Genomic DNA, 27,664 nt, shown 5'->3' on the forward strand with positions numbered 1-27,664 from the left:
AATAATTAAATTGTGGAGAAAATCCAAGGAAAAAGGTGGGGGGAGTCAATGCAATAGCCTTGGCTCTCTTCCCTTTATACACAGGGGAGTATCTAATAAGCTCCAAATGCTGTATGCATCCAAGCAAAGCATGACAAGTGAAACCACAAGAGTTGTGAGGTTCAATTCTTGTCATCTGGGGATTAAAGAAACATCAAGCAGTTAATTTTATTAGAAGCCCAAAATAATTACATTATTACACTTTACTAAAACTTCTACTTCACTATGACAGGCCATCATGAACACACTTAAGATTATCAGTTTACTTGCTATAAAGTTAGTCTTGAGATAAGTTTAAAATGTTATGGCTATCATAAAGGTGATTAACAGAGGGTTACAATTATATGTTAGGAAAACATTTCTATTGGACAAGGTCAACATTCCCTCACTCTCTCCCAGTTTTTCTCCCAGTCACCTATTGTTGTATAGTTCATTTTCAACATAGTATCTAGTGATTGTCATTGTTACCTTTGTTTAACCTTTGTTCTTTCATTTCTGTGCCTATGGTTACAGTCCCAGAGATACAGAAATAAACAAACAGTGCAAATGGAAAACAAAAACAAAAACAACTTTTGTTATCATTTCCTGGAGGTCATTTCAGCAAATATTAATTCATATGACCAGATGCACACAGACCTTTCTGTTTGAGATAACTTTTTTTATGTTGCTACAGGTACTTTGATTTTTGTTGCATAATAGTATAAATAATGAAATATAAGAGAAAATAAGAATGAAATGTCTAACAAAGGACTAGTTGAAGGAAGGAAGTGTTTTTCGTGGTTCTTTATAAAGCTCCCTTGTTTTATATGGAGTATTTGTAGAAAATTTAGCTCCCCATGTTAATCGGGGAAGCATTTTAGAGACAGTACCATGAGAAAGTTTTATTTTCTTTATCATTATAACAAAAATCAACCAACCATGCCAAAAAAAATAGTTCAACTGAAAAACGTCAAGATGAAATGTCTTAAACAAGACACATCTGCGTAGAGATTTCTGTTTGAGGTGTTTTGTTTTTATTTTGTTTTCCCTTTTGCTTCAGAAAATCAAAATTACTTTGGTCAAGATAGAATTGGGGTTGAGGGAATGTGTAGTTCTGATACTTTGGACTGACTTCCTTTGAAGTATGGAATGAACTGTAACACAATATGCCATATAGATAAACTGTACAGGGAATGGATGTCTATGAAAATACTACAGGACTCTCATTACATTTTACAGTTAATACGTGACTATAGCTGCTCTGCAGAATGAAGAGTAAGTTTGATTTAGTCTTTAAAAGCAAAGCCATTCTTAGGATAAGAAACTGTTAAAATAAATACATCTTCCTCACATGCCAAACACAAATAAATCTGTGATGAAAAAACAAAGGCATGTTCAATCTGTGGAACAATAAAAATAAAAAACAGTTGCATCTTGGTGATAATTTTACATGCTTAGGTTTATGTTCCTGATGCAATCCAAATTTGGGACAATGCAGAAAGACAATTCTTCCCTTAAAAATATTTTTTAAACTAGTAAAATGATTTTCCAAGACAAAGAGAGTTCTTGAAGACAAAGAGCACTTACTTCTCGGGAAGCGTGGTGGGTTGTCGTTGACGTCAGTTAGTGTCACAGTGACCGAGGTTGTTCCTGACAGCCCGCCATTTTGGCCAACCATATCCTTTGCCTGAATGACAAGCAAATACTGGTCTTTAGCCTCTCTATCCATGTTTGGGAGGGCAGTCTTGATGACTCCTGTAAGATTTCAAATCCCAGTAAAATGCATCATGAATCACTGCATTGAAACTAACAATGAATACTGATACAAGTGGCTGCCTTTTCTTGTTTGCATTATTTTCTTCTAATCATTTTGATGCACAGGTAAAAATCAAATATATGTGTTAATTATACACAGTATTGAAACACAGAGAACAACTGGCCTTCTTCATTCTGAAAATGACATTTTCTTTAGTTTATACTGAATTCATTTCACTGTCTATCCATGGTTTGTAATTGATCATTGCAATATTATAATGAAATTGCAAAAGTTATAGATGCATAATGTCTACTTGTTTAGTATGTACAACATAAGTATTCTTAACTGTCATAATATTCTATGAATATTTCATATTTCTTCAGTGCTTCTAATTCTAGTTTGCTTAGGTTTATAAATACTTGCTGAGTACAAACTGACAATGTTTACCTAAGAGTTCTATAGCTTGCATATCAATCTTTGGCTTTTCTTTGTGCCTTTTATTTAAAAAAATCTTTAACTAGTTGTATAAGAATAAGAAGTTGTTATTCAAAATAGTAGTTTATGAATATGATGCATCAGTGTCATCTTTTAAATATTCTCATATCTTTCTTTTCTTTCTTTCACATTCCAACTTACCTTTTGTTACTTTGTAAGATACATTTTAACCTTTTTTTTATTTTTTATTTTTGCCAGTCCTGGGCTTGAGCTCAGGGCCTGAGCACTGTCCTTGGACTTTCTCAAGGCTAGAGCTCCACCACCTAAGCCTCAGTACCACTTCCAGCTGTTTTCTATGTATATGGTGCTAAGGAATTGAACCCAGGTCTTTGTGCATGCTAGGCAAGCACTCTACCACTAGGCCAATTTCCCGGTCCTATTTTTTTTTTCAGTTTTAAAATGGTCTGTGTAACTATTTAAATTAAGTGTTCATAACTGAGAATTGACTAACAAACCTATCTTATCTATATGAAATATTAAAAATACAGATTTTTAACATGTCTGCTCATTGTTTCTATTTTAATTCTTGAGTTATCTTCTATTTTTCTTCCTTACATTAATATGTACCAGGCATCTATGGTATTTTCAATTTGACTGTGATCACAAGAGGTCTCGAACATTCCAGGTAAGCAGTGGGAAAAATCCTCCTAGTTTTCCTTAATAGTGTCATTTTTTAAGCAAATAGAGCATAATTTGATGGAACTCCGCAAATCAATGTTGGTTTTTTGTTTTTCACACCTGTATTTCTCTGTATAAAAGGAGTTTCATAAGTAACACTTTTCCAAAGTCAAAAATCATCACAAAGTTTGCAAATGATTGCAGTTGGCAAGGATAACTTCCAATTCCTTTGACTATTTCAACATATTTCAAATGGAATAACTGGAGAAAATTGAAGTTTTAACTGATATGGTAGTAAGTGGACAAGACCCTTTGTCCACAAGTAAAATATTAGTTAATAATCCATGATATGTGCTTCCTTTTACTTTGCTAGCACCTACCTTAAATTGATAGGTGATGTGAATGTAAGAATCTGAAAGCTAATAAAACTGCAAAATAAACTTGCATGTAACAGACTAGGAATTGAATAAATTTCTTTATACAGCTTTTGATTTGTTAACAATATGCATAATTAATATTTAAAGTTATTCAACGGTGCTTCCTTCCAAAATGAAGCTAGTAAATTTTTACATTACATTAATTAGTGGCATCTTAGCTAATGCTTCAAATATAGTGCACATTCAGGAAAGAATTGCAATGTCAACCACTGCTCTTAAAGACACATCTGCATTTTGATACAATTTGATCAGCTCCATTGTCATTTAGACTGGGTGACAATGGTCACTCTTGTCAATTCAGGGTTCTAAATCCACTTCATCCTCTTCAATGCTTCATTAACTGTAGTAACCCAACAACTCCCTCTGGGATGAAATCAACTGATAACCAAGGGAATTAGGAAAGAACTTTTAAAGCTCAAGGCTTAGAATACAAAGAGATAATTAAAAATAAATGGAAGTGGAAAATGGGTAAACAAACACTCTTAGATGACTATAACTTTGAGATTTTAGTGACATTCAAAAAATAAAATGTAGCTGGGTGTGGTGGCTCATGCCTGTAATCCTAGCTCTCTGAGGATAGTCGTTCAAAGTTAGCCCAGACACTAAATATCCTGAGACTCTTATCACCAATTAACCCCTAGAAAACTGGAAGTGGCGCGGTGGCTGCAGGGGTAGAGCAGTATCCTTGAGCTGAAGGGCTCAGGGACAGCGCCCAGGCCCAGAGTTCTAGCCCCACAATCAATCAATTAAATAAATAAATGTGTTAGTTTATATAAAAGAGTTACTATGCTTTTAGATGTACTGGAGTATATATGCAGAGTCTTTGAAATAATACAGGCTAGGCTAAAAATATAGAGAAACTGAGGCATGATGAAATAGATCCTGAACAGAGGAGCTTTGACTTTTAAGGAAAATAAGTATTCAAGAATCTTGAAAATTACATGTCAAAAAATACAGAAACTTGAATGAGCATTAAATTTTAAAATGTGCATACCACTTTTAAAAAGAATTGTTTGATGATAACAATTTCAGTACTAGGAAAAAGTTAGGAATTCATTAAAAATAGGCAGTAAAATTAAGTATGATACTTTTATTATTGATATTCATTAGGGATCTTCAAACATGAAAAATAAGCACAATACTTGGTCTTACAAGAATGTTTCTCATTACCTAAGACATGTTCTGGAAATAAAAATTTTTGAAAGAGAAAATTAGAAAAATTTTGGATAAATTCTTCTGAATAAATGTGATTTTCTCCCTCAGTTTTTTATTTCAAGACTTGTATTGCTTAGTCTTCTAATAGTAGCCTGGAATAAAAAAAATATAAAATACAGTCAAAAATCTAATACATATTTTCAAAATTAAGAAGACTGAGGGAGGAAGCAGTAAAGGAGGGGTGAGTGAAAATATTGAGAAGGGCAACAGTGAATGAGATACATTGTATTCATAAACTCTTATTAACAAGCAACTCCTTTGTACAAATACTTAAAAAAGGACTATTTGTGTGTGTGTGTGTGTGCGTGTGTGTATGTGTGTGTATATGTGTGTGTGTGTTCACAGAGAAACCCAGAAGTTGTGACGCTGGAAGTTTCTAGAGCACCAAAAATCCCAAAGCTGGCAGCAAAGAAAGAGTCTAGGAGAGAAGAACTCCTGGCATCTGGCTGGGGTGTCCTTTGACCAGGTCCTTCTCTAAGCTGCACTATGCCACAGAATGAGACTTGGCTGTGAGTGAGCTCTAGGTGGAGAGGGTGATGTCACTTACATAAAATTATAATGAAGAAATTCTGCATGCAATCTAAAATGCCATCTAGAAAGTTCTCCTAACTGAAAGTGATCTCTACAGTGAGTCCATGGTCCAGAGCTGGCTTGAGGGGGTAGAATGTGTTTGTTCACATTGACCTTTTGCTTCATTTAAAGTACTACCGATTATGTTATGAATCCTTGACACATTATTTTTAAAGTTTCTGGTGTACGCTTTGAATTCTGATTGTTTTAGTAATCCTTCCATTTAACAAACAGAGCTATAAATGGAATCTTTTTTTTCTCATAGGTTACAGAGTTTATCAACAAATCTAGCAATAACATATTTTCCTATTAATTCTGTGGACATTAAAAAGGCTGAGGCATGGGGCCTGGAGTGTGTCCTACTGGTAGAGAGCCTGCCTAGCATGCACAAAACCCTGCATTCAAGTCTTTGGTACCACATGCAGAGAAAAAAATGGAAGTGATGCTGTGGCTCAAGGGTACAGCTCTAGCCCATGAGAAAACACGAGGACAGTGCCCAGGCCTTGTGTTCAAGCTCCAGGACTGGCAAAAAAAAGTCTTGGGTCAGGGAGTTTGGCCTAGTGGTAGAGTGCTTGCCAAGCATGCACAAAGATCCAGGTTTGATTCCTCAGTATCACATACATAGAAATAAGCCGGAAGTGATGCTATGGCTCAAGTGGTAAAGCTGTAGCCATAAGAAAAACACAACAAAAACAAAAATGCAAGGACAGTTTCAGGCCTTGAACCCAAGCCCAGGACTGGAAAAAAAAAACTTAAGAATGTTCTAGTGTTCTAGGTCTTTTTACAAAATGTTGCATTAGCTGGGTTTTATTTCATATAATTTTTAATGTAATTAATAGAAGGGTTACATTATATTCGCCAGATAGAAGGTGAACTAATTCACATAGATTGATACCATTTCTCATGTCTTGGTCCCCATTTCCCTCCATCCCACCCCCACCACTCATCTTGCTTTCCCTCCTTCCCTATGCAATTTCAAATAACCAAATACAAATATATCCAATATATCAGATAACAAAGTGAGATATTGTAGCAATATGAGATAACCAAGGGACAGCAAACGAGATAAGAGATAACAGTACATTAAGGACAATAATCACTCATTATATGGCTTTTGTTTCTGTATCCTAGAGGTCCTTTCATTTAGCGTCATACTATATGGCCTTATGTATCAAGGTTTTGCTCTATTGCAAATCTCTGCTAGGAGAGCCCAAGGTTTCTACTGATTATGACATATGAGGGAAACCATTAAGCCTATGTTCCTTTGAGTCTGGATTACTTCACTTAATATGATTTTTTTCTAAGTCTTTCCATTTCCTAACAAATGGGGCAATGTCATTCTTTCTGACAGCAGCATAGAATTCCATTGTGTACAAATACCACATCTTGTTGATCATCAACTGAGGGACATCTGGGTTGGTTCCATATCTTTGGTATGGTAAATAGTGCTGCAATGAACATTGTGCTAGTGGATTTAGTACGACCTTGTTTCTGGACAATTGGGTAAATGCCTAGGAGTGGAATTGCTGGGTCATAAGGGAGCTCTATGTGTAGACTTTTGAGGAACTGCCATACTACTTTCCGTAGTGGTTAGAGTTTAAGAAGCAAGCATAAAGGGATCCAAATAGGGAAAGAGGAAGTAAAACCATCCCTCTTTGCAGATGACATGATCCTGTATTTAAAGAATCCTATAGACTCCACTCCCAAGCTCCTTGAGCTGATTCAAAACTTTGGAAAGGTAGAGGGTATAAAATTAACCCTCAAAAATCAACTGCCTTCCTCTATGCCAACAGTGAGAGGAATGAGGCAACAATCAGGAAAGCAACTCCTTTTGCAATAGCCTCAAAGAAAATAAAGTACCTAGAAATTATCTTAACTAAGAATGCAAAGGATCTTTTTGATGAAAACTTTAAAACCCTGAAAAATGAAATTAAAGCAGAACTAAGGAAATGGAAAAACCTCCCATGCTCCTGAATTGGAAGAATCAACGTCGTGAAAATGACAGTCTTGCCAAGGGCTATCTATAAATTCAACGCAATACCCATCAGTATCCCAATGTCATTCTTTAATGAAATAGAAGAAATCCAAACTTTCATATGGAATAATAAAAGACCCCGTAAAGCAAAAACACTTCTTAGCAGAAAGAACAGTGCAGGAAGAATTTCAATACCAAACTTTAGACTCTATTACAGAGCTATAATTATCAAAACAGCTTGGTACTGGCCCAAGAACAGGCCTGAAGACCAATGGAACAGAACTGAGGACCCAGATATTAAACCACAGACCTATGGCCACCTAATCTTTGACAAGGGAGCCAAAAAAATAGAATGGGATAAAGATAGCCTCTTCAACAAGTGGTGCTGGCAAAACTGGTTAAGCACCTGCAGAAAACTAAAGTTGGATTCGTCTTTGTCACCCTGCACTAGAATTAACTCCAAATGGATCAAAGACCTCGAAGTTAAAGCCGACACACTGAAAACTTTACAAGAAGGAATAGGAGATACGCTAGGCCTCCTTGGGACAGGTCAAAACTTTCTTAATAAGGAGCAAGAATCACAACAAATCAGAGAAAGGCTGGATAAGTGGGATTGCATTAAACTGCAGAGCTTTTGTATGGCAAAGGACATAGCTAGTAAATTAATTAGGAAGCCTACAGAGTGGGAGAAGATCTTCACTAACCATACAACAGACAGAGGCCTCATACCTAAAATATATCAACAGCTCAAAAAATTGAATCACTCCAAAACTAATCTCCAAAGAAACAACCATCCCATTAAAAGATGGGCCAAAGACTTAAAGAGAGTCTTCTCTGAAGAAGAAATAAAAATGGCCTATAGACACAAGAAGAAATGCTCAACATCTCTGGTCATAAAAGAAATGCAAATCAAAACAACTCTAAGATTCCACCTCATTCTAGTTAGACTGGCCAGGATCAAGAAAACTTATTAATAACAACAGATGCTGGAGGGGATGTGGTCAGGAGGGATCACTACTACACTGCTGGTGGGAGTGCAAACTCACATTAGCTGATTTTAATGTCACTTTATTTCCTTGTGGAAGTAAATTGTCAACATTGGCTTTTAGGAAAGCACTTGTTATGCTTTTTCTGGAAAGAGAAACTAAGGGAATAAATAGATTTAGCTTGTAGTCATTTGGTCTGTAAACGGTGCTATAGTGAAATACGTTCTCTGAAGTTTCAACCACACTGATTTCTTAGCAGTTAAACAGACTTACACAAATATACCTTACAGTGACTGATTCCACCTATTTCTGCTACTCTTTAGCATATATTCAACATTTTTTTCCTGTCAAAATCTGGCTTTATTCTTTAAAACCTCTAGATTCAGAAAAGTGCAAAATAATGTTATTTCTCCCATTGATAAGAATTTTGCTGTCACCCTGTAAAGAGGACTAAATGAAACTTGATTTATAGTTCCTTATGCCCTGGAGGGATTAAAACTCCACTTTTTTCTGAAAAAAGTATTTTTTATTTTCAGAAAGTATATTTTCTGCATCTTGAAGTAGCTGAGGAAAAAATTGCTTATACAGTCACTATAATGAAAAAAAAAGAATTTCCCATAACTGCCCTGGCCACAGCATTATCAAAACAAATTCTTTAAATGTATATGATCTCTTGGATTCCAAAATTAAAACTACTAGTGGCTTAGGCCTGAAATCTCAGCTACTTAGAAGGAAGAAACAGAAGGATCTAGAATTCAAGGCCAACCTCATCTGAACAAAGTTTAGTTAGAAACTATTCTTCAAATGAGCATAAGGTATGGGGTTTGCTTAAAATTAAGTTTACATGTTTAAGTAATAATCAGATCCAATCATTCAATTGCAGTTTTACCTCTACAAATTGATAGGAAAATTCCACTATCTTATTGCAAGATTAAAATCACAAACCACTTATTATCAGCAGCAAAATATTTAACCCTTGAGGTGAGTACATGATATTTTTGGATAGGTTACATAATGCAAGATGTGAGCAAATTGTCAGAAACTTGTCAATGTCTTTTTAGTTTTTTAAAAATGTAGATATATAAGAAAAAGGTAGGTGTCAAATAGGAGCAGTTTTCTATATTCGCGGGATTCATAACTTCAATCACGTACTTTCATTTACTTCTCTCTAAGTACTGAATTAATCATAATTCTTGCTTTTATAGATGCTCCAGGTGCTTTCTATGAGCTTTTTTTTTCTTTTGCTATTTCTGGGGCTTGAACTCAGGGCCTAGTTAGTGTCCCCGAGCTTCTTTTACTCAAGGATAGCACTCTACCACCTGAGATACAGCACCACTTTCAGCTCTTCCTTTTTGTATGGTACTGAAGAATCAAACCCAGGACTTCATGCATGCTAGGCAAGAAATCTACCACTAAGCCACATTCCCAGGCCTAAGATCTAGCTTTACCTTGAAAAATCTGGCTTCAGTGGCTCACATCTGTAATCCAATCTACTCAGGAGGATGATATCTGAGAATTGGGATTCAAAGCCAGTCTGGGCAGAAAATTCTATGAGACCCTTATCTCCAGTTATCTATCATAAAGCCAAAAGTGGATCAGTGGCACATTGGTAGAGCCCCTGCTTTGAGTGGAAAGCTCAGGCATAGTACCCAAGTCCCCCCCCCCATATATAACACGAGTCCTAGCACACACACACACACACACACACACACACACACACACACACACACACTGAATGTTCACTGCAACCAAATATTCATAATCTTATATGTGGGTACTAGAAGAATTCTGCTCTCTGACAAAGGCAGAACTATTTTCAGTTAGCAATGCTTTCAGTAAGAAAATATTAGCAGAACCTACTCCAAAATATTCACAAGCATCTTTTCTGCACATGAAGAACCAGAAAAGCTGAATGTGTTATCACCAATAAAAACAATAATGTTCCATGGTATGATTAAATTTCAAGTAAACAGTTTCAGCTTAAAAGCAAAACAAACCAAATAAGCCACCTGACAAACACATTCTCCTCCTCAAGTATGTAGCCAATAAAAATTTCTCTAAAACTGATTAGAAATAATTTTTTTACTAAGTAGAGTAACATCTTCATTGTTTCAGTGAGTTTTCTTGTAACTTTAACCACAACAATAAAATTCAAGTAAAAATAAGAAAGAAAATAAACACATCATCTTAGGAATTGAACTGACAATCTGTTCTATCATATGGTGGAGTGTCTTTGGCCAGCATTTTACATTTTACCATCTATAATTCCCTATATGAATCCACTAAGTAAAGTAAGCAAAAAATAAGGGAAGTAAAATTTTCTTATAAAGTTATCCAATAGCACTTAAAATGCTGTTCATTTACTCATTTTTTCCATTTATTCATTTGTTCATTTTTTCCTTTTACGAATCAGAAATGGATGCAGTGAATTATCCTTATGAGGGTGTAAGCTCCTTCATAAATGTTATTTTGAAGGATGCTAACATGACGAAAGACCCATACTAAAAATATGCGATCAGTTTTCAACAGATCCTAATTCTAAGCCAAGATCTGAGACAAGTTCAAGGATGTCTGCCTTGGCAAGTTACCTGTCTTCGGCTCCACAGAGAAGTAGGGCTGTCCTTGTAGGATGCTGTAGACCACCCGGGCACTGTTGCCATATGTTGGGTCATCTGCATCTGTGGCTGTCACTTGTACCACTGAAGTCCCTAGAAGACAATCCAAAACCCTGTCAATGAACCCTGTCCACACCCAACAATCCACAACTGCCAGACCACCACCAAGGCCATATTTCAGCTACATTCTAAATGAACTTCATCTTCATTCCATACATCAGAAAAGAACTTTGAATAAGATAGCCTTACTTATTTTCTTACGTATTTTCTAATTGAGTATGGGTTTACTCTTATTATCCACAATTCACTATTGACTTTCACTTGAAAAAATAGCAAAAGCTTTCTGAGGACATGTGTATGTTGGATATTCATGAGCTGAGACCCAGGAAACTAAGCAATTCCATGAGGTCCTACATGTGCATGCAGAGATGGAGTGTGACACGGGTGAGTGAATCCTTATACTGATGTGCAAAGATGAGTGAAAGACCATCACCAGATTGTGTCTGAAAGGACTGTACTTTATAAATTATACATACCTATTATGATGTATCTAAGAGGAAAACAAATACTACATGGGAAACAAAATGCATGCTTAATTCCTTATATTCTTTAAGATAGAAATGTAATGCACATATGTAAACCACATTTCCTAATTTTCCATGTAAATAAAGTAATGTTGCTATCATGCTACCTTGGTTTCTTTCTTGCTCATGGACAAACATTACCCATGGGCTTCTGTGAGTTTTCTCCAGATTTCGGACCATCTACGAACCATCTAAAATTAGCTACAGCAGCAGTACTTTTGACTTACCCACAGGAGACATTTCAGGAACGCCCGCCGTGTAGGGACCATCCAAGAATTTGGGCTCGTTGTCGTTGATGTCTTGAATTTTGATGACAAACTCGGATTCGGGCTCTACGGGTTTGTTGGTGAGCCTGTCCAGTGCCTGGGCCCTGAGCGTGTAGTAGGCCTGTTCTTCACGATCCAGCCTCTTGGTGGCGTGTATGTCACCAGTGTTCTCATCAATAATGAATATGGAACTGGCCCCTTCTCCAGACAAGATGTATTTGATGGAACCATCTCCTTTATCAACATCAGAGTGTAGCTGGGGGAAAAAATGTGTGCAAGATGAGATTAATTTATAAGAGAGACAGCCATGTGCAAATGTATAAAAATAACTCTTGAGTCAGGCAGCCGTACAAGAAATTATATTGTTCTTGGAAAGACAAGCTGAAAGCTTATTGTGCAAAACAGAAAGACTATTACAACATGTCATCGTGCACTTGAGAGCACAATGATTCCATTTCTTCTTATAAACAGTCTTATTTCCAAATGTATTCTCTCCAAAGTTAGAAAATCGGTGTCATGTGACTAGTTCTACTCTTGCCAGATGTCTCCATCTACTTTGAACAAAGCCAATGTTCAATAAGCATGTATAGTTACTGCCTGTTTTATTATAAGGATTTTTTTCTATAAACCATTTATAAATTGTGTTTTCTTATAAGACTTAATTTGCCATTAATAACCCTTATTCTTATTTGTTTATTTGTTTGTGTTGAGCTATTACTTGATCTTGAATGTAGAAATTGCATCCTGTCCCTTAGCTGATTCCCTGAATTCTGGTATTTTAGCACTTGAGCCATAGCTATGCTTGTGGCCTTTTGCTTTCTTGCCTGGGCTGACTCTGAATTATGATCCTCAGATCTCAGCCTCCTGAGCAGCTAAGACTACAGGTGTGATCCACCAGAACTCAGCATCGCTCACCTTCTTTCAGTGCCTTCCTTTCTCCTGTAACAGCCCACGTAGTGTCTTTTCTGTGATTAACTAATGTGGATGGATGTCCACTTTTGAAACCTGTCTCCTCATTCTGTTCTGTATTTTAAATTTTGAGGCTGTCTAAAGCAGGAATTTTAAATCAATACGTGCATGGGGCTTCAACTAAACCCTTTCTTGAAATACCAAGTACTGCATTAGATTTGCATGATTAACTCCAGCATGCACAGCAGGGCTTGCACCTACGGATTTGCATTTCATATCTCCAACCATCCCCACTGTATGTCAGAACATTATGTTGAACAGAGGAGCCATAGGGAACTCAGAAATAATTACACATTTTCCTGAACTACATAACCCCAGAAACATGCTAGTCAATCCGTCATTACAACAATCCTCCATCCCCTCTAAATGCTATCATTCTGAACTTTGGTTAACATGAATGGAAAAACTCATTTTTACCAAATTGCCAGGCTTTTCACTGCCCTACAAAGGTATATTTACTTTTTTTCAAAAGACAAGGTACTACAAGTATTAAAAAGAGAAACCCCCTTAGGAAAGTGTGGACCAGAGAGGGTATAGAATTTTGTTCCATGTGTCTTTCTAAGAGAGTCTCCACTGTGCACTAACAGCTGGGTTTATGTACCAATTTGGGGAGTTGAATACCTGACTTATCCTTTGTTTCCTAGAGCTTTTCATTCAGACATAGCTGGTGATTGAATTTTGTTCTCAGCTTACCATAATGGAATGGATCACTCAGCTACCACATTTAATTAAGGGCAAAGATGGAGTCTGCAGCTATGATGTTTGTCTTAACTTTCTCCACTCATTCTCAGGATTACAAGCACATGTGCGGGAAGTGGCACTGTGGCTCAAGTGGTAGAATGCTAGCATTGAGTTGAAGAGTTCAGGGACAGTGCCCAGGCCCAGAGTTCAAGCCCCAGGACCGACAAAGACAACCCAAACCAAATGCAAAATCTCTTAATCTAGGGAGTCAGAATTTGTGAATATCATGGGTTGAATTATTGAGAACTTCCTAGCTTAGCTAATGTTCATGATTCCTGGGAATAGATGAAGAAAACGAGGTAGAGATAGAGGAAGCATGAAGTATTGTGCCTGACTCATTCTCCATGACCAGATCTGTGGCAACATCAAGATGTAAAATTTGTCTGCCTCGTATGAGGCCCCAATGCACCGAGCCTGCATTGGATCCTGCTGTGGTGGAAGCAGCTGCTTTATGTGTACAGGACTTCACACGTCATGGCAAAAGTGAATGGCAAAAAGAAGGCCACTGGGAACCAACCCAGTTCTTCATGGTATCTATCAACGTTCTTTAGAACATCCCTGGAGAAGAGTCTTATCTTGCCACTATCTAAAACTGCTGCACTACGTCCAGTAACAAAAATCAAAATACTTGGGTCCTGAGACAAATGTGAATAACAGACATAAGTCAGTTGCCTTGAAGCTTCTTCTCACAGACACTCAATGCTTTCAACAACACTCCCTTCTGATCCTGCTTTCTTCTCTGCCAGCTGATTCACAGTGCGGGTGACATGGCGTGAAGCTGTAGGGGGCTCATGCAGTGGACTACAGACATAGGAGTAAAGCATAGGATGTGATTTCAATCACAGCTTCTCACTAAATTACCTGCATACAGGATTCCAAAATGCAGAACCCAGACTGATGATTCATTCAACTGGTCCCCACTGATTTCTGTTTGTGTGGTGTTGTGGTAGAATGTCCTTGTGCTATGGGTGTAAGCAAGGCTGTACAATTCTACTTGGTATGAAATACATGGTCATGTGGTGACTGAACTTCTGATCCAGAAAAAATCTGATTTTCTGTTGTGGTGATGTGAAATGTTATTCATTACTGAGAGCTTAAGAGATCAAAGGTAAAATCAAGCAATTTGATTCTCTATTCTCAAGATTCCATTCTACTACTTTCTTTCAATACATACATACATACATACATACATACATACATACATACACACATAACATACATATGTATATATGAATACTTCATACATATTCTTTCAAGAGTCTTACAGTTTACAATCGGACCTATCACTGACAGTTTTTTTTCTCTCTGCCTGGTATCATCAATAGTCTTGTAATCACTGCCAAAATTCACAAGCAGAGAATTACTTGGAGCCTAACCTCAGTGCCCTTGCAAGTTATTGTAAGCATCTGTGGCTAAAAGAAATAATCAACTTTAGAGACGTAAGACGGATTGAGAATTATCAGACTCTTTCAGACATTCAAAATCTGGGACTATGTGAGTTATACTAATCTTTGTAGGTGAAGGATATGCATACTTCTAATGAAAAACTCCTGTCCCCTGATTGAAAATGAATTCTCTGAAGAAGGAAAGTGCTAAATTTTGAAATAGTAAACAATATTAATTTCATATGTCTTTTTATATTTTTATTGTAATTAATAAAAGGGTTACATGATATTTGCCGGATAGAAGGTGCATTAACTCACATATATTGATACCCTTTCACATGTCTTGGTCCCCATACCTACCCCTCTACCCCCCCCATCTTGGTTTTCCCCCCTTCCCTATCCAATTTCAAATAACCAAATACAAATAAATCCAATATATCAGATAACAAGGTGAGATACTGTAACAATATGAGATAACCAAGGGACAGCAAAAGAGATGAGAGATAACATGGTACATTAAGGACAACAATCATTCATTGTATGGCTTTTGTTTCAATATCCTAGGTCTTTTCAATTAGCTTCATACTATATGGCCTTATGTATCAAGGTTTTGCTTTGTTGCAGATCTTTGCTAGTAGAGCCCAAGGTTTCTACTGATTATGACAAATGAGGGGAACCATTGAGCCTAATTTCCTTTGAGTCTGGCTTATATGTCTTTCAGATACACACACACAACACACACAACACACACAACACACACAATCCTTGTAAATATCTAGATATTACAAACAGTATTTTTTTTCATAAAGTAGAAACCCTTTATGCCCCTACAATAATGATAAACAAATGAATAAATAAATAACACAAATCCAGTAAAAAGTATCCACACCCTATTTAAGGCAGAATATAAATGTCAATGTTATGTCTATTTCATATGCAAACGTCTTTTTAAAGTGTGATCCTGAGAATAATCTAAATATTGATTAAAAACCCTAACAATTAATCATGACATAAAATTCACTTTCATTAGATGACTCACAAAGCATGTGTTATGTATCCAAAGTAAATATTTGCGTTATATCAGTGTTGTTATTTTTCAAATAAGCACAGTATTTGATACGGAATGTTCAATTGAGTCTCCTTTCTGATGTGGCAGAAATATACTCAGAGAAGCACACGCAAGTATTCTGTAAACTCAGAAGGTGATTTTATTTCTTTATTTTTGGTTGGTTGTGGGGTTTGAACTCAAGGCCTGGTCCCTGAACTTTTCTGCTAAATCTAATACTTTGATCCATAGGCCTCACTTGGAATTTTCTAGTAGTTGATTTGACATAAGAACCTCACAGATTTTCCTGCTAAGGCTGACTTTGAACCACAAACCCTGTGATCTCAGCCTCCTGAGTAGTTAGAATTATAGATATGAGCTACCGGCACCAAGTAGAAAGTCATTATTTTATCATTATACATATAGAAATATGAGAAATACCAAAGTGACTTTAATTTTATAAGCTCCATGAAAGCCGACTAGACTCCATCTTCAATTAAACAGCAAAATCCAATTTGGGGGCATGGGTCAAGTGGTGGAGCACATTTCAGAAAAAAAGCACACTGGATAAGATAGCAAGGAGTTGAATTCAAACAAATGACCAGTAATTAATTAAAATGGAAGTAAAGAAAATGTGCTTCAGAATGCAAATCAAATACAATTCAGGTATCTGCATACCTATACTTATTATACCATATCCACAATAGCCAAATATTGCAAATGAACAATGTACCCTACAAGTGATGAATAGAAAAAGAAAATATTCCCCTGCAAACAATCATATGCCTCTATAAGATATTATTCAGCTATAGGAAAAAAACCAAAATTACATAATGTGTAAGGAAAAGGATAGAACTGGAGGTAGTGTTGATTTTAGTCAAGCTTAAAATTCAAATGCTACTTGCTCTTGCCAATTAGTATAAGGAGACCTAAAATGATTGGTGATGATGCCGAGGGAGTCTGAGAGAGGACTGCATGGTAGGATGACTGAGAAGAAAACATTATTGAAGTTTAAGGGTAACAAAAGAGTTTGTGGGTAATAGGGAAGAGAGGAAAGAAAATGAGATGGAGAAACTAAACTTGCTCACTGTATACAGAGAGTGATTGTGTTCACTGTAAACCACAGATCAAGAGACTATCATGAAGAGGCCCCTTTACTTTATGAAACTAAAACAACAGTATGTTTATCAACTTGAGAGTGACATATCAAAAGGATATTTACAATGGACAGCCTAATGTTGATTTACTTATTATCGATTCCTCAGGTTTAACGTTTAGGAGTATATTCTATATCATTGCAAGTTTAAACTCATAACTGCCCGAGATATATTTCAGATCATTACAAGGTTAAAGCCATAAATATAGAGGTTAGACACAAATGAAACTTCTTAAATATACACATAACATAGAAAATCTCTTCTCATTTTGTCTAATAAATATTTTCCACATGCCACTAGCTAACTTGCAATTATCAAGCTGCTGAAGAAATATTGCAAAGGCAAACAAGTGTCTGAGTCATTTCTTTCTGGTTGAAGTATTCCTAATTTATAATTATCATTGTGGTCTAGGAAAATGGAACACAATTTACTTGTGAAGCATCTTTGATTAAGATGTTTAGTTTCAGAGGTTTAGATATTAATTACTATACATAGAGTAACAAAAAGGTATAATTTAGGAAATGCATAAGTAATATTAAACTTGCTAATCATATCTCATTTCTTTCCTTAACCAACAGCAAATAAAAGAGACAGAACAACTCAGATTGTGTTTATTCTCAAAATCATTCAGCTGTGATAATCATTCACTCTGGGTGTCCTCACTTATTGTGTGAGGGGAATGGTTCCGTCTCAAGGTCAAGATGAAGGAGACCTGAGTACAGTACTGCATCTCTCCCCTCCTCTACCTGTAATGTCTTCTCCATTTGTAGATCTCAGTTTATTCATCTGATTTAGATCCATATCTGCATATGTCCACTTAGGCTTGAAGCTTGAAGAAAGGATAAAATAATGTCTTTGGAGGATATTTTGCAAAAATGTAACTTTGTATTCAAATTTACAGGCTTGCTGTATTGCCACAGTCAATTCCCATGTCCCTTAGAGAAAGGCATTGTGCTTCTGTTCAGAAAGAGTTTACATCTATGCCCATGATGCGATAATTATGAGCTGTGGATTCATTGCCACCGTTACTTTTATAAAATCACACATTGAGAGACAACAACACTCAGGACCTCTCACTCTCTCTCTACTATCCCATTCACCCCGAGGAAAAACCCACAGCACTAACCTTATATTATCTCTAACTGTTGTCACTAAATCACACCTAAAACTCCCATGTCATGGAGAAGTCAATAAAGAGGCAACGTCCTGATGAGTAAGCAGGACCCCATTGTTTGGTCAATAGTGAAGAGCCAGTCACATGCTTTCTTGATGGCTTCCAAGGATAGCAACCTGACCACAAGTAAGCCAGAAGCAGGTAAGGGAAAGCCCCTAGTGTAGCTTTCTCAGACAGTTGATGGCATTTTTAAAATAGGGACCTGATGGGCCGGGAGTTTGGCCTAGTGGTAGAGTGCTTGCCTAGCATGCACAAAGACCTGGGTTTGATTCCTCGATACGACATACATAGAAAAGCTGGAAGTGGTGCGGTGGCTCAAGTGGCAGGGCACTAGCTTTAAGGAAAAAGCCCTAGGAACAGTGCTCGGGCCCTGATTTCAATCCCTAGGACTGGCCAAAAAAAAAAGTAAAAATAAAATAGGGAATTGGTTGATGAGACAAAATTCATCTCATAATGAAGGTGCAACAGTGCCCACTGAAGTTTTTGATTAAGGACCAGTTCCAATTTTCCAAATACAATAGAAGAAGGAAACAGCTTAGCAACTATTCAAGTAATTTCATCGAATCAAGTCTGCTGGGCCCAAATGTCACAATGAAAATAAGGGAGATCGATTTTTTAATTTAAGCAATTCACTTCCATTGTATTTTTCAAAATTATTAGCAAGTCACAATCGAGTGTGTTCTGTTATGAAAAATCAAATAAACACGTGAAAACATTTCAAAGACAGAGAGAAAACTTTGCCATTTTTTTTCCAAAATCACTGGCAACTACTGGACCAAAGCCTTCTTTGAAGATGTTTCTGAAGATATGTCTGAAGTCAGCCTCTAGCACTACCTTCCTGCCCCAATGTTAGAGAAGACACTCAATGCAAAGGAGCAGAGACGATGGAGAATGAACATGCAAAAGCATTTTTAAGCCTTACAAGGATAATTTACACCTCGCCTTTGAAAGCACATTCACACTCATGGCATAAGAAATCAGCAGTGTGCTTGCAATAGTTTTTAAAAAGTTGTCTGCACTGTACTGTCTTGGGTGTTAGGAAACTGAAAGGATAATAATTACTATAAGAGAAATGCAATTTTAGAGTATACATTTTTGAAAAGTTTGAGCAACTCAAGGAAGTACCTTGTTGATTCTAATAAAAAGGTAAGGTGTACACTGCAACTTAGCAGATGCTAGTATGTGGGGAAAGACATCCGCAAACTCACTGCTAGAGAAAACACAGAGCTGGCAAATGGAAAAGGAATGAGCCTATGGGGAAATACTGTGGATCAAATGGACCAAGTGACAATTATTCTCATTAGGAAGATCTTAGTAAAAGGATCTAAAGGGCCTTCCATCCTCCCCAGATCTGCATGTCATAGAGTGGTCTGCCTACTTCCTTCCCACTTCTTTTTTCCTCGGTCATGGGCATTTATTTCAATAATATACCCATCCATGGCCACAGGCAAAGCCCTGTTTCAAAGTGAGCTTCCCAGGGTCCTGATTGCACAAGTAGTCTCACACAATCACCTAAGAGTGGCAGAATTCCTCTGCACATCTGTGATCACAGGAACCATGCCATGCTCTCTCCTTCTGAGGACAGACCTGAGAGTAATATTTATAGAACCTGCTGAGAAACGGTGGATGAGACAATGTAGGGAGGCAAGATTCAGAAAAGTCATAACCCTAACAGAGAGCCTGCTTTTCTTCCAGTGGACTCCTGATAGCTTCTAAATTTTATGTGTTCCTAAACGTTCTGTTGTGTAGGCACTTCACACGATGAATGAACCAGTCCACAGAAGGAGGGGATTTACAGTGCGTTTCCTTCTTGAGACACCATAAGTAAACTTGTCTTAGCTCGGGGAAATCAGGGACCCCACCTGCATGTCTTTCTCCTCATGTCTGCACCCATGATGAGCAATTTATGGTCACTCAGGCAGCATGCGCTCAAAGGCCAAGATACACTAATACAATCAGAATATTTCTGTACAGGCCTGGTTTTATTTTCATTTGTCAAACCTTTCTGGGTCAAACTATATTTCCCTCAAAGTAAGCAACACTGGCCTAACATGAAGAAAGGAAAATAGAAGCTATGGGAAGAAAACATTGCTCCATTTCACTGATGCTATTTTTAAGGAGACAAGAGACTTAGGATTATAAATAAGAGAAAAACAAAAACAAACAAACAAACAGAGAAATCCTGGGGGGGAAACCAGGGGTTCCATTTCCTGAAACCATGCAAATTTTGAAACGCATACTTTAAATTTTAAAAACAAACACTAATGTTTCCTAAAAAAACTAAATTAACCTGCTTCACATGACAGGCTTTTCAGTGAGATACGTAATTATTTCATCTAAAGCACAGCAGGAGTTTAAATAGGACCCTGCCATGACTTAGTTGACCCAGGGTCAGTACAGAAGGTATTGTATCTTCTTCCACGCTTATTTTCCTTGCTGCTTAGGAGGCTAAGATCTGAGGAAGACAGTGAGAAGCCAGCCAGGAGAGAAAAATCCATGAAACTCTTAGACTTATATCCAATAAACTAATCGGGAAAAAATCAGAAATACTGCTGCAGATCAAGTGGTAGAGTGCTGGCATTGAGCACAAAGTGGCTAAGAGACAGTGCCTAGGCCCCGATTTTTAAGTCTCAGGAAGGCAAATTTAATAAAAGGCATTGAGAAATAAAGAACCTTTAAAAAATATCTCTTGCTAGTCCTCTGAACCCCCATTTCTTCAACTCTACCATCTTCACTTTATTGTTTTCCTATAGACTGACAGTTTGGATCCCAGCATCTAATGACCTAAGGATTGAAGTTTCCATGAAAAAATCTAATGAACTCTAAAGGATGTGGGAAAGACAGAATGGGAAAGGATCCTGAAACAGATGGGCCAGGCAGGAACTATCATAATACTTCTTTCTTAGGTTGACACACCAGCAGGGCTTCCTCACAAGGCTGCTTGGAAAGACATCCGTGATTTTCCTTGGAAAGAGTAGTTAGGGGTTTTCTATCTTTGCAAATCGGATTTTTGAGCATCACAGTCCCACCAGTGAAAGTGGTCACTCCCCAAGATGAAGGAACAGCCTGAGGGATGATGAATACTGCTCTTGCTGGATTATGACTGCATTACGCACAATGGCGTTTAGCTTCCAAAGTGATTATATTCTGTCAGACACTGAAAGAGGTAATAGGCTCTCTGATGTCAAAACAGTCACATTTATTGCATTGTAGGACCCTTGACCTCTTTTAAAAAAATGACTAGCAAATATTAGAAACCTATTCTTTCATCTATTAATCCACACCAGCGGGTCCAAGATGAACTAAATAAAGTCTATCTACATGGTCCCAGATACTAGAAATAATCATAGTAATATTGAAATTAACTCCTATTTGTCTCATACAACAAGGCATGAAATGAATGTCGAAGGATTGGTTGCCATCACCCATGTTTTCTAATGTTGAACTATCTGAGACTATTGTATGCATAAACCCAGGTGAACTATCTTCATTCGCCTGTCAATAAATATGGGGTCTGCCAATAATATACAAAGTGGATCAAGGACATACAGTGAGACATGGAGGAAGGGTGAGTTTTTTTGAGATATGAGATTGACTTCATTTTGAATAATTTCTATATTATAATTTAGAATGTTCAGAATTTTTACATACTGGTAAAATCAGGAAACTTTTAGAATATTGCAGAATAGTCTACCCCCAGAGAACCATAAAGATCTATTTTTCTAAGATTCTTCTTCCCTAATTCACAATGTCTGCTCACAAATGACTTTATGAGAGAAAGATATTAAAAGATTTATTTCTGGGCATTTGTAGATGAGGATTTGTGTTTGTTTATGTATACTAACATACAATTTGTTTAAAATACTCTTCTACAGAAGAAATTAGCTTATGATTTAAAAAAATCTATGTCAAGAATGTATACAAAGTCGGCCGGGAGTTTGGCCTAGTGGTTGAGTGCTTGCCTAGCATGCAAGAAGACCTGGGTTCGATTCCTGGGTACCACATACATAGAAAAAAGCCAGAAGTGGTGCTGAGGCTCAAGTGGTAGAGCTCTAGCTTTGAGAAAGTCCAAGGACAGTGCTCAGGCTCTGAGCTCCAGCCCAGGATGGGCAAAAAAACAAAAAACAAAAAACAAACCTACCACCACCAACAAAAAAAGAATGTATACAAAGTATCTAGAAAGGCTATGTCAATATAATAAGTGGACTAAAACATACAATTCTCAGGACATGTACGTTACTTGAAAGGGCACATTATGAATAGTTCTTGCAATTTATTTTATATCTTGTGCACAATAGCAAGGATCACTTACAAATATACACACCAAGAAAGCCCATTTGGCTCTTTCTTTGTTGGAGAATTACAATGTTGTCTATCCTCTATGTGCCACTCTGTTACATTAGAGATACATGGTTCAGATGTATTATTCTATTTCGATTCAAACTACTCAAAACTCCTTGCAGCAGTGTGATGAGGATAATGATTTCCTGGTAGAGAGTGCTACAGAAAAGTACTAACAGAAAAACGTTGCCGGAGGCTGTGATTTGGGGTGGATTCCTTGCAATTACAAACGCTGTTTCCATTTGCTTAAACATCTTTTGCTATGATGGAAAAAAATACTAGTTGAAGCATTTTTTGCACCACTGATGATTTAAAAAAATAAGCCTTAATGGGCACAAGTGGTAATACATCATATATGAAAAAAAAATAATTCATTGAATGATTTGACCCTGGATTCCAATACTACGCAAGATGAGCAGTTCTAGTCGTAGTAAAATATTGCAAAATTTCCATGCAAGCTTTATCCAGTTTAACTTGGAAAGGCATTGCTACTGATAAGAAATGTCCTTTCTCATTCTATTTTCAAACTCATTCTTTATCCATTCTGCTTCCTATGTTGCTTCAATCTCTTTTATTCAATAATAACAGTAACAGCTAAAAGTAACAGGTAATATTTACTGAGAGTAAGTATGTGTGAAATTGTGAAAGAGCTTATAAGTCTTCTAGCGAAATTTTTCTGTAGTTATTAGCTTTTTGATCATGGCCATTCTAATTGGGGTAAGGTTGAATATCAATGTTGTTTTTATTTGAATTTCTTTATGGTCAGAGATGTTAAGCATTTCTTCATGGATCTATTGGCCATTTTTATTTTCTCTTTAGAGAAATCTGTCTATAACTCTTTAGCCCACTTTTTAATCAGGTGGTTGTTTCTTTGAGGATTTGGGGTTTCGGGGGAATTTGGGGGACTCTATGTAACAACAAATACTGGTGGGGATCTAGCCAAAAGGCAACATTACTACTCTGTTGATGGGAGTATAAACTTGTTCATTACTCTGGAAGACATTATGAAGATTCCTCGAGACTAAATATAGAGCTCCCCTATCACCCACAAATCTCACTCTGGGCATTTACCCAAATGCCCACAAATGAGGCTATACTAAAGTTCCCAGCACAACCATGTCCGCTTCAGCATTTTTGCCATAGCTAAGACAGGGAACCAATCCAAACGCCCCTCAGTAGATGAATGGATCAAGAAAATATGGTGTGTCTATACACAATAGAATTCTATGCTTCCATCAGAAAGAATGGCATCGCCCCATTTCTAAAGAAATGGAAAGAAAGTCTTGGAAAAAATCATATAAAGTGAAGTAAGCCACAACCCCCAAAAAATCATAGACTCCATGGTTTCTCTCATTTGCAGTAATAAGTGTATGTCTAAGGTAATCATAGGAGAAGATCACAATATCTCAATAACTATGTACACATGACAATACATGCTAAGTGAAATGCACACCAAGATATGGACACAAGACGTTTTCCTTTGTTTGCATTTTTAATGTACTGTGGAAAATATTTCTTTGTTCTTCCCCTTTTTTTCTCTTTGGCTCATCCCCCGTGGTCACTGTATTTGATTTTTGTACTTTGTGTATTGCATCTATCCTTATCTGAATTGAGGAAGGAAGAGGAACAACAGAATTGTAAGACAGTAGACAAAGGGCAAACCAATGCCACAGCAGTATTCACAAGACAATATGTTGGAAATACACTTTACAGGATGGGGGAAGCAGCTGGGGTAGGGAAAATAAGGGAGTAGGTGACAATGTTTAACAAGGAATGTAGTCATTACCTTATCGATGTAACTGGTATGCCTCTGTACATCACCTTGAAAATTAAATTAAATTTAAAAAGAAATTGTTTTGTATGAGGCATTACTGCTTCAAATTTTTATATAAGAACATTATGATTTCAGCATTCCAAAGGTCACAAAATGCTTTGAAAGATTTAAGTCTCGGACTTTCCAATTACAAGGTGCTGTATTCCTACCTACTCTATTTCTTAAGTTGTGCCTTGTCTCTCCTCAGCTCATGTCTCTTTTTCATATATTTCATTGTAATTAATAGAAAGGTTACAGTATATTCACCACATAAAAGGTGCATTACTTCAAAAATATTGATAGACTTTCTAATGTCTTGGTCCCTATTTCCCTCCCCCACTCCCACCGCTCATCTTGTTTTCCTCCCTTCCCTCTCTGTTTTCCAATAACCAAATAAGCATATATACAATATATCATGTAACTGGGTGAAATACTGTAACAATATGAGATAACCAAGGGTCAGTAAAAGAGATGAGAGATAACATGGTACATTAAAGACAAGAATCACTCATTATATGGCTTTTGTTTCTATATCCGAGGTCCTTTCATTTAGCATCATACTATATGGCCTCATGTATCTAGGTTTTGTTCTATTGTAAATCTCTGCTAGGAGAGCCCAAGGTTTCTACTGATTTTGAAACAAGGGAAACCATTGAGCCTAAGTTCCTTTGAGTCTGGCTTACTTCACTTAATATAATTTTTTCTAAGTCTTTCCATTTCCTTACAACTGAGGTGATGTCGTTCTTTCTGACAGCAGCACAAAATTCCATTGTGTACAAATACCACATCTTGTTGATCCACTCATCAACTGAGCGGTATCTGGGTTGGTTCCATATCTTTGCTATGGTAAATAGTTCCTCAGCTCATCTCTTCTACAGAGTAAAAATCCAGACAAGCTGGGGCTCTTGCCTGTCCAAAAAAAAAAAAACCAGTCCAATCAGTACCATTGGCTTGAGGCCAAGTGAATTTTCAGATTTTATGTCTGACCTCTCCTTGCTGTTTGGGCTGCACTCCAAATCATTTAACAGCTCCTCAAATTCTATCTCCACAGTCCTCAAAATCTCTGTATATTTCTCCCTGTGTCACTTCTCCTTAGAAATCAAGGTTTATAGCCAAAGTGTTCAATGTTCATTTATTTATAACCAAGATTTAACAGCACAGCAATGGGATCTTTGCAAACATGGGCCCACAAACAAACACACACACACACACACGCATGCACACACACACACACACACACACACCCGCACACACACACACACACACACACACACACACACACACACACACAGGAGGACACAAACTCACGTACAAATCTTAGCACAAATTTTAGAGAGGCCCTCTTATCATTCTGGTATTACATCACGTAAATAAACATCTTATTAAAGCAGAACAATTTCACCTCTTTTTAGCTCAACATTTCCATACTGAAGATCAGATGAGCGGGCAATGTTGTGTCCAGTAGAGCACAGCTCACTGGAGGTAAAGCACCTCTATCTATCACTATGGAAGAAAACCAGCTCTTTGAGATCATTTTAAGATGTCATTCATTCTAACATGTGTATCGGATCCTGATTTTAAGAAAATACGCAGTTTACAATTGTTTGCATTCACTTATTTGTACTTCTAATGGACTTCTTCCGATCTCCAGTTTTGTCTATTCTTCTAAACACGTCCCCATATGCCCTGAGCATAAAACAAGTTGGCAAAACAACAAACCATGGCCCAGAACATTTCTACAAATAAATCCATTGGATTCCATAATAGCTATCCACATCTGGCCAAAAATCGAGAAAATATCTTTCAAGATGTGAGGAGACCATAAAACTGAGAATACTATAGGTTAGCTCATTGAAAATCATGACAAGAGCTCCAAAAAATGCTAATGCTTTAGTTAGTTCTCTTACTACAGTTTTGTGTTTCAGATAATTTTATTGTCCTTGCAAAATCATCTCAACTGCCATTGCATAGAGTGATATCATATGCTGGAGATATGAACAACATGATGAAATTTTTGTAAGCAATTCATCCCTCAACAACATCAACAATATCTTTCTTAAATATTAAACACTATTCTAAGACTGGCCTGTAAATAATATTATTTTCGGTACTATGAGAAATACTTCTCTATGTTGTTTTTTTTACTTAAATGGAAACAGTGCACATTTGTGATTTCTCTTAGGTAGGATTGTGTTGAAGAAATGTCTCATAAACTTTGCAGGATGGAGATGGAGACACTGAAACCTTGAAACAAATGATTAAGTTAAGGATGATTGCTGAATCCTTCAGTAGAGATAAAGGAGATGGGAAGAAGGAGGAGATGGAAGGTAATGGTCTGGGGAAGAAGTGGGAAGGGCAGGATAAAGTGAAGTAGCACAGAGGAGAGGAATGATAGGAAAAGAAGAGGACGAGAAGGAAAAAAGAAAGGGAGGGGAAAGAAGAATGTAGATGTCAGAAAACTGTCCTTTTTGTTTTCTTATTCTCAAAAATAAGATTCTTGAGATGCCTTCTTCTTTTTCACTCCTCTTGGGAACCACCTGGCTGCTGAAGCTCTTCTGAGGTGCTATGAGGAGTGTTTAGAATTTCTCAGGGTGGTTTTACTGCACAGATTTTCTGCCTGAAGGGGCTCTCCCGAAAAATATCTAGGAGGTCATTACAAGAAATATTAATACTATTTCAAAACTTAGTATCCATATGGAGTATAAACAAAGTAGTGTACTGAACATGGCAATCATGTTTAGTCAAATCCCATTTAACCAAAAGACAGGTATCACAACTGAAAAAGAGAAACAAATGGCACAGGTGGATATGAGAGTATGTAGACCCCTTACAGCAGAAGAATCCTAGCTGATCAAGTTGCTCTGTTGTTTTCCTGGTAATTCTGTCCTATTAAACAAAATTTAAATAGGATTTACTGAAGAGATTCGAGACTGATGATGTTACCACATATACTAGGCCAAACCAATCGTTAAAACATTCTCCACCTTGCAAAAGAGAGATGACATCACTGTAATATTATTGCATTGGGCTTATGTGGGATCTAAGTCAAAAGTCCAAACACAAAGTGGCTCCAGTGGAATGCTGGGATGAGTGTAGCTGCTCTCAATGGCTCTGTGGCTTATAACTAATGTAGAAAACTTCCTTTTAAATTAAAAAAAAACTACCAAACAAAAATAATAATTTTTAAATATCAGATAAAATAGAGGGAAAAGAAAAGGAATGTATATTTTAAAACAGAAAACTTCTTTTGTTTTTTTTTTCTTATATAGCGTAGGAAATTCATGACAATAATGCTTCATCTATCCATTAGAGGGTGGCTTCCATACCACACGACACTGAATGAAGGTCTGATTTCATAATGTCAGTGTTATTGACTAAAATATTGCAACTTTCAGATCAGACTCATTTACTAAATTATTTTTATAAATATATGCTGAGTATGCTGATTTGACTTGTGGCATTAACATATATGCATATGTACGTATATAAAACCCATATGTGTAA

General features: G+C 36.8%; 1 protein-coding gene across 1 annotated transcript in view; it reads right to left on the reverse strand.

The window, feature by feature from the left end:
• Window positions 1-27,664, reverse strand: part of Cdh7 (cadherin 7) — a 93,740-nt gene that overhangs the window by 40,195 nt on the left and 25,881 nt on the right. Inside the window, exons 2-4 of the mRNA XM_090352980.1 lie at window positions 11,497-11,791; window positions 10,659-10,778; window positions 1,606-1,773 (exon numbers count right to left, since the gene is read on the reverse strand). Coding sequence (XP_090209106.1) covers window positions 1,606-1,773; window positions 10,659-10,778; window positions 11,497-11,791 — 583 coding nt within the window. The remainder of the gene's footprint in view (window positions 1-1,605; window positions 1,774-10,658; window positions 10,779-11,496; window positions 11,792-27,664) is intronic.

The sequence above is a fragment of the Megascapheus bottae genome, chromosome 19 (assembly GCF_031878675.1).
Source record: "Megascapheus bottae isolate mThoBot1 chromosome 19, mThoBot2.hap1, whole genome shotgun sequence".
NCBI lineage: Eukaryota > Metazoa > Chordata > Mammalia > Rodentia > Geomyidae > Megascapheus > Megascapheus bottae.